General features: G+C 40.4%; 1 protein-coding gene across 6 annotated transcripts in view; it reads left to right on the top strand.

The window, feature by feature from the left end:
- The window catches only part of ERC1 (ELKS/RAB6-interacting/CAST family member 1), a 490,300-nt gene that overhangs the window by 275,599 nt on the left and 200,702 nt on the right, over positions 1-13,999 (top strand). For all 6 annotated transcript variants that reach the window (XM_056117812.1, XM_056117809.1, XM_056117811.1 and 3 more), the window contains one exon: positions 10,958-11,118. In XM_056117812.1, the coding sequence (XP_055973787.1) occupies positions 10,958-11,118 (161 nt within the window). The remainder of the gene's footprint in view (positions 1-10,957; positions 11,119-13,999) is intronic.

Genomic DNA, 13,999 nt, shown 5'->3' with positions numbered 1-13,999 from the left:
ATTGAGGAAAGTCCATTAGATCCCAGTATCATTGGGAGTTTTTCTCATAACTTGGCAACAGATCTTGTCATGCTTATTACTCTGCATCTGTTGATATTATATATGTTAAATCTTGTATGCCATATTACATTGACTTACAGATATTGAACCATCCTTGTATCACTGGGATAAATCATACTTAATAATGGTGTATGATCCTTTTAATATAGCATTAAATTCCGTTTACTCATATTTTATTGAGGATCTTGGCATCTGTATTCATCAGGTATATTGGTTTGTAATTTTTTTGTCATGTCTGTCTACTTTTGGTACCAGGGTAATATAAAATATATTTTAATCCTGAAGAGAAAAATACTTGCATGGCGATGAACTTCTCTTAGAAAAGCTTTTGCTGTGCTCCATGTCTTCTGATAAGTCATGTCTTCATTCTTTATTCCCTGAAATATTTTTTTGTCTTCTTTGTTTTCCTTGACTCACTGATTTGTGAAGTAGTAAGCTGTTTGGTTTCTAAATGTTTGCGTTTTTTTCAGTTCTTTGTGGTAAATTTTCATTTTTATCGCCTCGTGGCTTAAGAAGCCAATTGATATGATTTCTGCCCTCTTGGTTTTATGGAAACCTATTTTGTGTCTCACCATGGAGTCTGTCATGGAGAGTGTCCCAAGTGTATTAGAGAAGACTGTGCATTAGACTTTTGGGAGGTGAAAAGCTCTATACTTGTCTATTAAGTCCATCCCTTTCCTTTTGTTCCTTTAAGATCATTCTTTCCTTATCTATTTTGTTTTGGTTTGGTTTGGTTTAGGTTTTGCCTAGTTTATGTATCCTGTGGTGAGAAGGAGGTATGAAAATATCCTTAAACTATTGTATTACTTTGGATATCTTTTCTCAGTTCTATTAGCACTTGCTTTATACATTTCGATGATCCTCTGTTTGGTCCATATATGTTGTGAGTCTAAAGTTTTCTTGATTTTTATAATTTTTGATCAAAAATAATGTGCTTTCTTGTCCCTTAAAAGTATTTTTAATTTGAAATCTGTTGTTTGATACATGTATTTCCCCCATCCTTGCTTTTTTAAGGTAACTATTTGCAATAAGATTATTTTGAAGCCTCTTAAAGTGACTGAATATTGATTGTGATGTTCCAGTTAATTTTTTGTAAGGAGCAGAATATTGGTTTCCGCCTTCCACCCAGACACTGTGTCATTTGGTTGGTGAGTTCAAGACATTGACATTAAGTGAGAATATTGAGGTGAAGAAATTTATTGCCATCATTTTGACAGATTGAGTATGAAGTTTGTTTTACCTTTTAAAGGAGACCATTTTGCTTTTTGAAAAGGTGGTTTAATTTGAAAGACCTACTGTGGGATCTTTTATATGTAAGTTCCTTCTTTGATCTTTCCATTCACAAGATTCTTTTTTTGCTTTTTTGGGTCCTACCAGCAATGTTCAGGGGTTACTCCTGGTTCTGCTCTCAGGAATTACTCCTGGCAGTACTTGGAGGACCATACGGGCTGCCTGGGATTGAACCTGGGCCATCCGCTTGCAAGGCCAATGTCCTACCCGCTGTGCTGTTGCTCCAGCCCCGCCACTCACAAGATTCTATCTCTATCTTTTGCTTTGACATTTTAATGACTATGTGTCTTGGAGTTCTTCTGTTTTGGTTATTTTGTTTGGAAGTCTTTGAGCATTTTGGTTCTGGGTACATGACTCAATCCTCAAACCAGGCAAGTTCTTACCTATAATTTCTTTGGCCAAACTTCTCCATTGTTTCCTTACTCTGTGATTACTGTGATTCAGATTCTGTTTTTGTTTTTGTTTTTAATCATCCATTATTCCCTGTTATTTTTTTCATTTCTCTTGACACATTTTTCTATTTTCTCTTTTATATAAATGAATCTTTTTAGTTCCCTGACCATGCTTTTGATTTCTTCTAGTGATTTCCGAATGTGTGTGTGTGTGTGTGTGTGTGTGTGTGTGTGTGTTTCATACCCTTTCTCCTTTGTTTGAGATCTAATCTGTGACCCGTACTTCACTACACAACCTCACCATGGTCTCCTTATCATCTGAGAAGTCATAGAGCCAGTGGTTGCTGAGGTACCCTTCCAGCCTATTGTCTTCACCCAGCACCTTTGTTAGGTGCCTCTCTTCCTCATATGCCTAATGCACAGAGAGAGTCTGGTTTTCTGCAGGCCTGTATGGCAGTCTGAGGTTCACCTTAACCTGCGCCACCTGGAGCTTGTGCTGCTGTTGATGTCACGTCTGGCTGCTGCTGAGACTCTGCAGCAGCACTTCTGTCTCTTTGTGCCTCTTAGTTCTCTGTGCCTATCTGTCTCTGCTGTGTTAGTCCGTGAGCTTTGTCAGCTGGCACATCAGTCCCAGCCTTCCTTTTCACTGGCTCACGCTTTTTGAAGAACCTTACAGTAGTAGAGCACTTGGTTAGCATGTGTCAGCAGTGGAGCACTTGGTTAGCACGTGTCCGGCCCGTTTGATCACCACCCCGCAAACAGAAAACATTGGGGAATTAACTTCATGCTCTCTCCTCCCCGATTTCATCATTTTCCCGAATCTTAAGTTCCCCAGTTGCCATCATCTATATGTATTGTTCAGTACTTTCTAACCACAATCCAGCTTTGGGTTCTCATCCCTTTTGTATCTCTCTATTTAGTCATCCAAATTTATAGATTGATCTGTCTTCACTCTTTCACCCATTTTCATTCAACAAACAAATATTCATTGAGTGTTTTCCCCATGCCAGACTGTCACTCATATATTTTTAATTTCCTTCTAAACTCTCTATCTCTTCCTTCAACTGAAGTGTAACCTTCAGCCTTTGCCCTGGCAACTCCCAAAATTCACTGAAAGGTGTTTATGTTTTACTTTAGAGGTAGAAGTTACCTTCTTTTCATGTTTCCCGATATTGCTTCAAATCAGTATTCTTTCACATTCTTTATAAAAATCCCTGCTTCTTCAGGCTTATTCCACTCAACTGTAGCCTTTAAGCTTTTTCATTGTAGAATGAAAAACTAACTCTCGAGCTTATATAAATACAAGCAGCAACAAATAAGACCATTTTTTGCTGGTGTCTCCAGTTACGTTCTCCATATTGCCTTGCCATCTATTTTGTCTCCAAGTGCCCTTATTAAACATTTATTTTGTAATCACAGTTTTCTGTCGTTTAGTTTTTCTTGTTTAGTGTTGTCATTACATCTTCACACATCTTTTGAACTTCTCTCTTTTTTGCTTTTTCCTAATTCTTTAGACTTGGCCTCCCTGTCAGTCCCCGGCCTTCGCTTTTCTCTCTGTTCAGTTCAATTTTTTGATACATTATTTTGTAATTCTGGTTATAATGTTCTAAGTCCTCTAATTTCTCTGTCTAATCAAATTCCTTTGGTACCTTCCTGTTTTAGGGATGAAAGCAAAGATCCCTAAAGTGACCTAAAAGATTCTTTTCCCCTGGTTCATTATTTCACCTCCTCCCACATTTGCCCGCTACTTCCTCTACCTTCAGAACTTGCAATACTTTATGTCCTCAGAGCTGTCATATATACTTTATACTCTCAAAGAGAGAGTACAGTGGGTAAGGCACTTGCCTTGCACGTGACCAGCTGGCTTTGTGTCCATGGCACCTTGTGATACTCTCTGATCCCCACCAGTAATAATTGCTGAGTCCAGAGCCAGAAGTAAGCCCTGAGCACGGCCTGATGTGATCCCAAAAGAGAAAAACAAACTTTGTATATGTTTGAAAATGTGCTTTCTCACATAAGGGCTACTGAATATATATTGGGACCTTCAGCTAGAATATACTTTTTCTTCCTTCTGCTTCTTGGTTTTCTTACGGAAACATTCTCTAAGTTTTCCAAACATAGATATAGGCTTTCTTTTATTCTTATGTAATGTTCTACATTTTTAATGTAGTACTATTTGTAATTTACAATTCTGTAGTTTTTTTTTGTTGTTGTTGTTGTTGTTGTTTTTTGCTTTTTGGGTCACACCCGGCGATGCTCAGGGGTTACTCCTGGCTCATGCACTCAGGAATCACTCCTGGTGGTGCTTGGGGGACCATATGGGATGCCAGAGATCGAACCTGTATTGGCCATCTTGGCTGCGTGCAAGGCAAACGCCCTACCCGCTGTGCTGTCGCTCCAGCCCCCCGTTTTGAATTTTTTAATGACTTATCACTCTGTGAACTGCAAGCGCAGGAAGCATGTCTTTTTTGGTTTTGATTATGTACTTAACATGTAGCACAGAATACCTGGCACATGAAAGGCAAAAATATTCCTTATTAAATGTTCCTTTTGATGGGGGGAAAAAAAACAAAGAATAGCAGGACATAAAAGTAAGCTCAGTGTTACAGAGATTAGTGAGAAAAATGTATAGTGACCATTCAGATAACCAAAATGTATTTTCAGATATATTTGGTCATGCTCGTAGTTCCTGGCTTACAGTTCCCAACAACCTTGAAATTTTCTGTTGAGAGTGATAAAATGTGCGTGTGTGTCTCCCTCTCTCATTTATTATTCACATATTAAGGTAACATTTTCTCCAACCCTCTTTGTACATATGTTAGCCTATGCATCCTTTTCCTTCTGAGTATTTTTGAGTAAAGTCGTTTATATTAAATCGGTGATGTAGTAAACAATATGACTCTCTGAGTTCTATGAACTGCACTACTAAATTAAATGAACCCATTGAGAGGGTGTTTGGAGTCTGATATATATAAATATACATGAATATATAGATACAAATATATATATATATTTATATATATAGTCAATCAGAAGTATAAGGAACAAGCTGAACTTGAAACTGATATTTGAATTCCAAGGAGGAGTTTGATAGAACGTCCAGTCTGTAGCCAGCCAATCAGTTTGTAACTGGTCTCTGAAGTGTGTGCTGATGTAGGAGGAAATAGCTTTGGGGGCAGTTCTTTGACTGTGAAACCTCTAATTCTTAGATCACCTGCTTGGTCTTTGGAGCATTGATTACTGGTGCAAAAAAACCCCTTTCCCCACATTTGCCAACCAGACCATCATAGAATGGGAATCCTCTCTGGAGTGATTCATTGTATATAACTGTGGATAGCAAGTTTTAAGACTTTGTGAAATAATACACTTAGTAATGCAGCATTAACTTTGAATATAAAAAAGTCAGACAGACAAGACTCAACTCCTTTCTCTGCCTCCTTGACTATCTGACTTTGAAAACCACACATCTCTCTAAACCTATTAAAGTGAGGATGCCTGATATTCATCTTCTAGGAACATTGTCAGGCTATAATGATACAATACTTGTAAAATACATCGAACACTTAGAAGTATTCAAGTACTGTTGTTTTTCTGATTATCACAATGGTTATTCATAATAATAAATACAGTACTTATGTAGCACATCAAATAATTATTAGACATTGACAAAAAGAACATACTGGAGAAAATGAAAGATTTCTTATATTGGTACCAGGCCTAATAATATCTTTTAGAAATCGTGCAAATTCGGAGTCTCACTAGCAGTGCAGTGAGGTATCCAAAGAAGCTTATTAGGAAAGGATGATGGATTGTATATGTTTGTATGTTTTCACTGATACTTTTAAAATGCTCCGCAACCTAGGAACTTGGTCACCACTTTTTAAACTTTCCTGAAATTGAAGAACAGTGGGAGTCAATGTACTCTTGAAATCAAGAAAAATCCTCATTTAGGGATTCTCAAGTAGAATCTGGACTGCATGATGAATGCTTAACCTCTAGATAATCTCTTTATAATCACTGCTTTTTTCCTTCTAATTATTCTTCCCCTCTCTCCTGCCCTCTCATTCTTTGGAGACTTGATGCCTCTTAGGCTCCCAAGAAATGAGGTTTTCCATAAGTATCTTTGAAACTACAAAGGTCCTTTTGTTCTTGGTTGTAGAACAGAGAAGGTGGGAAACTTAAAGATGTAGACTTTGCCAGCACCTCAAGCACCCAGTTACTTTGCTTTTCTAAAGAAAATGGGTCTATGATAAAGTCATAATTTGTTCTCTCCTCTTTCTGAGTAAAAAGTTTATTAACTTGTGATTTAAGCAAACCATCTGGTTGTGCCGACTGTGCACACTCTCGAGTCTTAGACTTTCACCTTAATATATTACTGGAGGCAGTTAAGTTACATACTTGAATCCCGGCTCTGCCTGGATTTTTTTTTTAATGTCTTAAAACACGTGCTTTTGAAAACCATATGGGGATCTGGAGCATATTTTGAAGTCATGGAGAGTTTCTTCGTTGTTTCAAGCAGGATGTATCTTTTGTCTTCCTCTACTCAGCTTTCAGAACTTTTATTTCCCAGTCACAGTACCCCAAACTATGCAACAACTGCTGTGTTGTAATGGAATAGGTGTTCAAGTGGAGACAACTGAGTTCTCACTAACTGTGGAAGAATCCCAGAAAGTGAAGCATTTCAATTTGACCCCGAAACTGTTCCCCGGTTTGGAGCCAGAGCACACGTCAGTGATAGTTTGAAGTCTCAGTTTATGGGACCATTCTGTGAACGCCTTCAAACATATTTGAATGGAGGGAGGATTTGAGGGTCTGGCGTTCACAAGATGGGGAAATGAAGTCATGTGTAAGAAAATTATGTTCTATTAACAGGCAAAATTCTCTGCATAAATGTTTAAAATGAAAGGTAAAGTATGTCCAAGCGCATAGCCAACTAAATGCTGAAGAAATAACTTCTGCAGAAACAGTTGAGTTGATAGAATAGCACTGCACTGCAGCACTGTCTTCCCGTTGTTCATCGATTTGCTCTAGCGGGCACCAGTAATGTCTCACAACAGATTCTGAGACTTGTTGTTACTGTTTTTGGCATATCGAATATGTCCTGGATAGCTTGCCAGGCTTTGCCTTGCGGCCAAAATAACGCTCGTTGCTTGCTGGGCTCTCCGAGAGGGGCGGAGGATATGCACATAAATTGGCAAGAAAGTTAATTCTCAGGTCAGGGACTGAGTACACAGGAAATTCATAGATAAGTTCTTGGTAAGTTGTTGAACTTGATTTTTCTGGCTTGGCAAAAGGAAAAGTAAAGGCCCTCCCGTTGATCATCGATTTGCTCGAGCGGGCCCAGTAAAGTCTCCATTGGAGACTTTGTTGTTACTGTGTCTGGCATATCGAATACATCACAGGGAGCTTGCCAGGCTCTGCCGTGCGGGCGAGATACTCTCGGTAGCTTGCCGGGCTCTCCGAGAGGGGTGGAGGAATCGAACTTGAATCAGCCATGCTGGCTGCGTGCAAGGCAAACACCCTACCGCTGTGCCAGCAATCCAAAGTGGAAAGTATTATATGCACCATGCTCACCTAAAACTCTCCTGTTCACTCTTTGTGAAGGATCCATAGTGGCCAAAATTGGTTTTTGAAAACATTAAGTTGAGCAGACAGGTGAGCAGACAGGACTCTGCAGGGACCAGGGTGAGCAGCAGAGCTCTGCAGGACTGTGGTGAGTGGCACACAATGCGGGGACTGTTGTGTGCAGACAAGGCAATGCAGGGAGGGACTGTGTGTGCTGACATGCCAAAGCCTGAGACCATGTTAACAGACCCAAGTGATTTTCTTGAGTCTGTCAACCCAAGGATTTTATAAAACTATTTTGTAGAGGCCGGAAAGATACTACAGTGGGTAAGGCACTTGCCTAGGGATGTATCCAAACTGGGTTTGATCCCCAATACTCCATGAGGTACCCCGAGTCTGCCAAGAGTGATCCCTGAACATAGAGCCAGGAATAAGCCATGGGCAGTGCCAGAGTGACCCAACCTCCCCCGTCCCCAAAATATAATAATTGAAAGATTTTGTAACACATTTTAGTGTCATAACATTTTATCATAATTATATTAATTACTATATTTTTATATATAGTAATTAATATGTTACTGGCTGGAGCGATAGCGATATATAGTAATTAATATATTACTGGCTGGAGTGATAGCACAGCGGGTAGGGCATCTGCCTTGCACGCAGCCAACATGGCCGACCCGAGTTCGATTCCTCCGCCCCTCTCAGAGAGCCCGGCAAGCTACCGGGAGTATCTCGCCCGCAGGGCAGAGCCTGGCAAGCTCCCCGTGACGTATTCGATATGCCAGACACAGTAACAACAAAGTCTCCAATGGAGACTTTACTGGGCCCGCTCGAGCAAATCGATGATCAACGGGAGGGCCTTTACTTTTTACTTTACTATATTTTTATACTTGCATTTTTCAGAGAGACAGACCAATGCTACAATTATGTATCCTATAGGGTGTGCTTTTTGGAGAACCCTGACTCATGCATGAATAATAACAAGTATTTTTTTCTCACTCACATGAACGGAATGATTAGCAAGTTTGATTCTTCTATTTTACTGACTGGGTTGCACATACTGTAAGCCTCAACTTAACTCAAGTGTGAAATTATCCCATTCCTTGAAAACAAGTCATGTAGCTAATCTAAAAGCCAGGTTCAGAAACTGTCCACCTTGAGAAAGGGAAAAAAAATAAAGGGAAGGGGAGAAGATGTGGATGAGAAACAGTGGGGGCAGGGGAAAGGGCACTCAGGTACGGGGGTGGTGTCAAGGAATGATCGAGCGAAGAATCCAAACCACAAAATCAACAGCACTGAATTCACAAGACCCAAATTTCAATAACAGTAACCAGATTTAAAAGGCATCTGTCAGGATATTGACTGAGGCTCAGATTGGGGGGGGGGCAAATAGGAGAAGGAATCTGGGGACAGTGGTGGGGGAAGTTGACACTGGTGGCAGGCTTGGTGATCAAACATTCTATGTCAGAAACCCAATTGTGAATAACTTTGTAATTGGTGGTGCTTCAACAAAATAAAATTTTGGAAAGAAAAAACAAAGAATGTGCAGAAAAATGTGGATGTATGTTAGTATTTAATATTTTAGGTTCCCAGTATATTTGATCTATCATGTACCCATATTAGAAAAAAAAATTATCACTCCCACTGCCCATAGAGCTCGAACAAAGTTTGCACTGGATGCTTCCATGCCGTCATTCCAGCACTCACCAGTGGAGGCTATGTCACCCACTTGGGGACAACGGTGAATCATTGCTATGACCAGTCCAGTCTACTGAAGGCGGTATGAAAGCGCATCTCCTTCTGCCTGACTTCCTTCGGCAGCAAATTGCATGGTTTCATTCATTGCAGCACTATTCAGAATAGCCAAAATCTGGAAACCACCCAAGTGTCCAAAAGCAGATAATGAAACTGTAAATGAAATACTACTCGGAGATAAGAAAAGACAAGTCAGTGTTTGTCAGAGTTAGTGGCTGGCTTTTGCCCCTTCTCTACTGCCATCTCTACCTCTAGAAAGATTTGTTATAACCAAAATTAGATCTTGACAAGTAGCAACGTGACATGGACTCTCATAATGAGTACAGGTGGCTGGTTGACACCTGGGTGAGGTTGTATTTTATTAATAACGTTTTTGTTAGCATACATTTTGCTTCTGAGTTAAAGTGAGCATATTTATTTAAATAATTCTGATTTAGGAACCACCCAGGTAAAGTGGAAATGACAGACATTTAGTGTTTAGCATTCTGCCTTCTTATTTTAAGGGATGATCTTGGTCATTTTTAAGCCCCCAGCCTCTTCTGTTGGCCCTAGGGTTTTCTTGTTCTTGCTTTCAGCCTTCCTTGAAAACACACCTACCTGCTTGGTTTGAGAACGTTAATTACCTTGTTGAAATCTGTTCTTTAAAAGGAAATTCTATTTAATGATGATAGAAACATCTTAGTTTGTATATTTTAAAAATGTTTCACTTATGGGATTGGGATATGGCTCACATGGTGCAGCAAGCACTTGTTCGCAAAGGTGAGACTCTTGAATTTGATCCCCAGTCATTGTCACTGTCATCCCATTCATCGATTTGCCTGAGCAGGCACCAGTAACGTCTCCATTCGTCCTAGCCCTGAGATTTTAGCAGCGTCTCTTTACTCGTCCTTCCCAACGGTGCCACACTGGAGGTTCTTTCAGGGACAGGGGAGTGAAGCCCATTATTGTTACTGTTTTTGGCATATCGAATACACCACGAGAAGCTTACGAGGCTCTGCCGTGTGGGCAGGATACTCTCGGTAGCTTGCCGGGTTCTCCTAGAGGAGAACTATACTCTAAGAGGTCTCGTGGCCACGAATGAATTTGATCCCCTCTACCCCATAACCCCCAGAACACTGCCAAATGTCTACCTGGTGTCACCTGAGTACTGCTGACACTGCCCTAATGTCCCTTGCTGGGCACCACCAGGGACATGCATTGATAACCTCAGGCACCAATCCACCAAGCAGTGTCACTGAGCCGAGTATCAGCCGCAGTGGCCCCGGGTCCTGAGCACCACCAAGTGAGGGGCCTCATTTAAAAAATGATTTATTTATATTTCTGTTTAATCTATCATTGATGACTTTTATCTTGAATTTCATAAAATCTTTCTATAAATATTTGTCATGGTTTTGTTCCATGTATCTTTATTGGGGGAGTGGGGGTTGGTTGGTTTGGTTTTGGGGGCCACATCTGGCAGTGCTCAAGGTTTACTCCTTGGTCTGCACTCAGGAAATATTCCTGAGTGCTTGGGGGTCATATGGGATACTGGGGATCGAACCCAGGTCAGCCACATGGAAGATAAGCGTCCCACTCATTGTATGATCTCTCCTACCCTAATGATGCTATATCTTTGTTGCAGTTATATTGCTGTTTCCAGGGAAATTCCTGGACCACCTTCAAATAAATTTCTTGAAAGAGTTTGGGACAGAGAGTAACCTTTTGAATTGATAATGTTTATGTCCTTGTATCAGATAAAGGGCAGATCTGTGAAGAGTACAGAATTTTAAGTATGTGTGTCTTCAGTTTCCTGGACCAGAAGTTCCCCATCGCCCAAGAAATTCCCCTTCGCTCAGTCATCTGACTTTAATTGATCAGCATGTTCAGTTTTTTCTTTTCCATATTAATCACAGGTGGAGGAGTTATTGATGGCCATGGAGAAAGTAAAGCAAGAACTGGAGTCAATGAAAGCGAAGCTGTCCTCCACTCAGCAGTCTCTGGCAGAAAAGGAAACTCATTTAAGCAATCTTCGGGCAGAGAGAAGGAAACACTTAGAGGAAGTTCTGGAAATGAAGTAAGTGCTTAGAATCCTAATAATCTTCAGGCACGTGCTTAGTAAAAGTCTTGTCATTGCTTTCATATTCTGTCCCTGTTTATTCTTCCTGATTCCTAAGTTTAATAATGACTTCTATATGTTTCTCACTCTCTAGAATAAATTTGGAACAAACCTTAGTCAAGTAGAATTGTTTTTGACATCTTCATTAAATTTTAAAACTCTCTAGAGAGTGGTTCTCAACCTTTTTCTGACTGTGGTCACCTTCTGACCTTGTTTCCTTCCTCTGCCCCCCATCTTACTGATATACTCCCAAGTCTCGTGTGCCCCCCAGTAGTCCCTGTGGAATGTTCCAGAGTCCCAAGGAGGAGCCATAAGGACTCAGACTTGAAAATGCTGCTGTGGAGCGCATGGACTTGTTTAAATTACATCTCTGAAATGTTTTCGTTCTTTTCAATTTCTAAAGTCTGGAAAGTTCAGGCAAAGTTTTAATTTACGAGGAAGAACAGTGTTGGTCCTGAGGTGATTGATGTTTAGCATATATTCCTTTGCTAGTAAATAATAATAGATGCTTTATCTTCTCTGATTTTTCAGAGTTCTGCTTTCCTTTTTGGAACAAGTATGTCTTTTTTGAAAGTGGTGTGCTAGCATCTCCGTTGTTCCTAATACCCCTACTTAATTGTCTTACTCTCTGAAACTACTTTTATGAAACTGAGTCTATCTTGGAGTCCCCAGGTTACATCAGTTTCCTCAGCAATTTTCTTTCTTGTTGTCTTCTCTTCTGTCTGCCAGGTATTTCTTCTTCATAAGGTAACTTGTTGTATCAAAGACTTTTAAGGCCTGGTTCCTGTGCATTCTGCCTCTGTCAATTTTCTCTCACGGAATCTTTGCTCACTTCCTCCTCCTCTGCATAAATACAGTCTCTCTGATCTAAGATAAAGAGACTTTTAGAAGCTAGAGTAGTGTTTTAAAGTAACACACACACACACGCACACACACACGCACATGTGCACACACATACACCTTCTCCTTTATTACGATTTTGAACAGCTCATATTGAGTGTTAGAATTATAAAGGAGCAGAAGATCTTGCCATGGTTATCCGTTAACATGAATTTTAATTGAGCATGGTTATTGCAGTGGTGAAAGCAGCCCAAGTTGAAGAAGCCAATGGTGAACTGCCACCTGCACTTAGAGATGATTAGGCCACAGTATAATGGTAAGATAGTCTCATCTAGTCTCATCTTTCAAAGATATTCTGTTCTTGACATTGAATACTTGGAGTCTGAAATAGATTTATGACACTGGAGGTAGGGTGTGGAGCTAAGATTGTGAGTGCCATGAGAAACAACTTTACGAAATTCGCTTTGTAGTAGAAAGTTAAAGACATTTCCTCCATCCCTATCCCCACCCCGCTGGAGCTAAAATTGAGGGGGTGATATTTTGGAGATAGAGCCGTAGATAACTTAATGGGAAATTTTAATTTGTAGAACTACTTTACTAGTGAATGGTTAGCTAAGTCTGGCTGTTGCCAGAGCGTGGTAGAAATAGAGCTGAGAAGAAAATAAATAAAATCAAGGCCCAAAGTAGTTAAGAAAATGGAAGAGGATGGAGAAAATGTTGAGAAACCTGATATTGAATATCCTTAAACAGAAGCAAGTCTCTCCAGAGTGAAAATACATGCTTTGTTTTCTCTGTTCATTAGTCACTTTATTTGTCAGATATTTCCTACTTGGTTAAAATAATCTAGAGCAAAATAGTGATATATTTTATATAGGTATTCTCCTTTATTCTTAGGATTCTTGCAAACCTTGAAAGGATTTTTAAAAACTAATCTGTTTGTTTTTGGTTTTTGGCCATACCCAACCATGCTTAGGGTTTACTCCTGGCTCTGCACTAAGAAATCACTTCTGGCAGGCGTGGGGGACCAAATGGGGTACCAGGGATTGAATTCGAGTCAGCCTCCTGCAAGGGAAATGTCCTATCCACTTGACTGTCTCTCAGGTCCTGAAAAGAATTCTTGCCTGAGTCAGAGTGGTAGTACAGCAGGTAGAGCACTTAACTAGCATACACCGACCCAGGTTCAATCCCCTATACCTCAGATGGCCCTACCCGAGCCCACCAGGATTGTTTCCCGAACGCAGAGAAAGGAGTAAACCCTTAGCACCACTGGGTGTGGCCCAGAAGCAAAAAAAAAAAAAATCTTGATTTCAGTTCATGAGAACAATTTTGTAGGGAAAAAAGTTTTGTGAGACTTCACTCAACTGTACTAGGAATTTCCTGTACCAGGACAGAGAAATAGTACAAAGATTATATGGTTCTCCTCAGCATCAAAAAAGATAGGACCCCTGAACACAGAGCCAGGTGTAGCCCCTAAGCACAGCTGGGTGTAAACCAGGTATAGACCAGGTCTCTATACTCCCCTCCCCCAAAGGAAACATAATGGTGGACTAACAAACACCCAAAGATAATGGAAACAGAGAACATGAGAACTGGTGATGAATAGGAAACATGCCACTTGGGGGGGCTGTGGCCCAGGACATGGAGGGGGTGATGACTGTGGTAGAAGGAAGCGGTAAGCTGGGAGGAGGCGATGGTGCCGAGAGGCTGGGAAGGTGTTGTGCATGAAGCGCCATCAGTAGCAGGACTGAGAAGCACAGTGCGAACGCTCACATGCACGCACGTAAAGAGCTGCACACAGAAGCTGACTGGTGGGAGAGAGGTAAGTGGGGTGTGGGGGCCCATTGGTAAAGGAAAGTAGATACTGGTGAAGGGATCAGTGTTGTAAAATTGTATGCCTGAAACCTAATCATGAACGACTTTGTAATTTCACGGTGACTAAAAAAAAATTTTTAAACGATTAATTTATCATTCAAAAAAAAAAAAAGAACTTCCCAGATTG

The sequence above is a fragment of the Sorex fumeus genome, unplaced genomic scaffold (genome assembly GCF_029834395.1).
Source record: "Sorex fumeus unplaced genomic scaffold, SorFum_2.1 ptg000036l, whole genome shotgun sequence".
Lineage (NCBI taxonomy): Eukaryota > Metazoa > Chordata > Mammalia > Eulipotyphla > Soricidae > Sorex > Sorex fumeus.
Note: the sequence above shows the minus strand (reverse complement) of the source record. Positions and strands in the feature narration are given on the sequence as shown.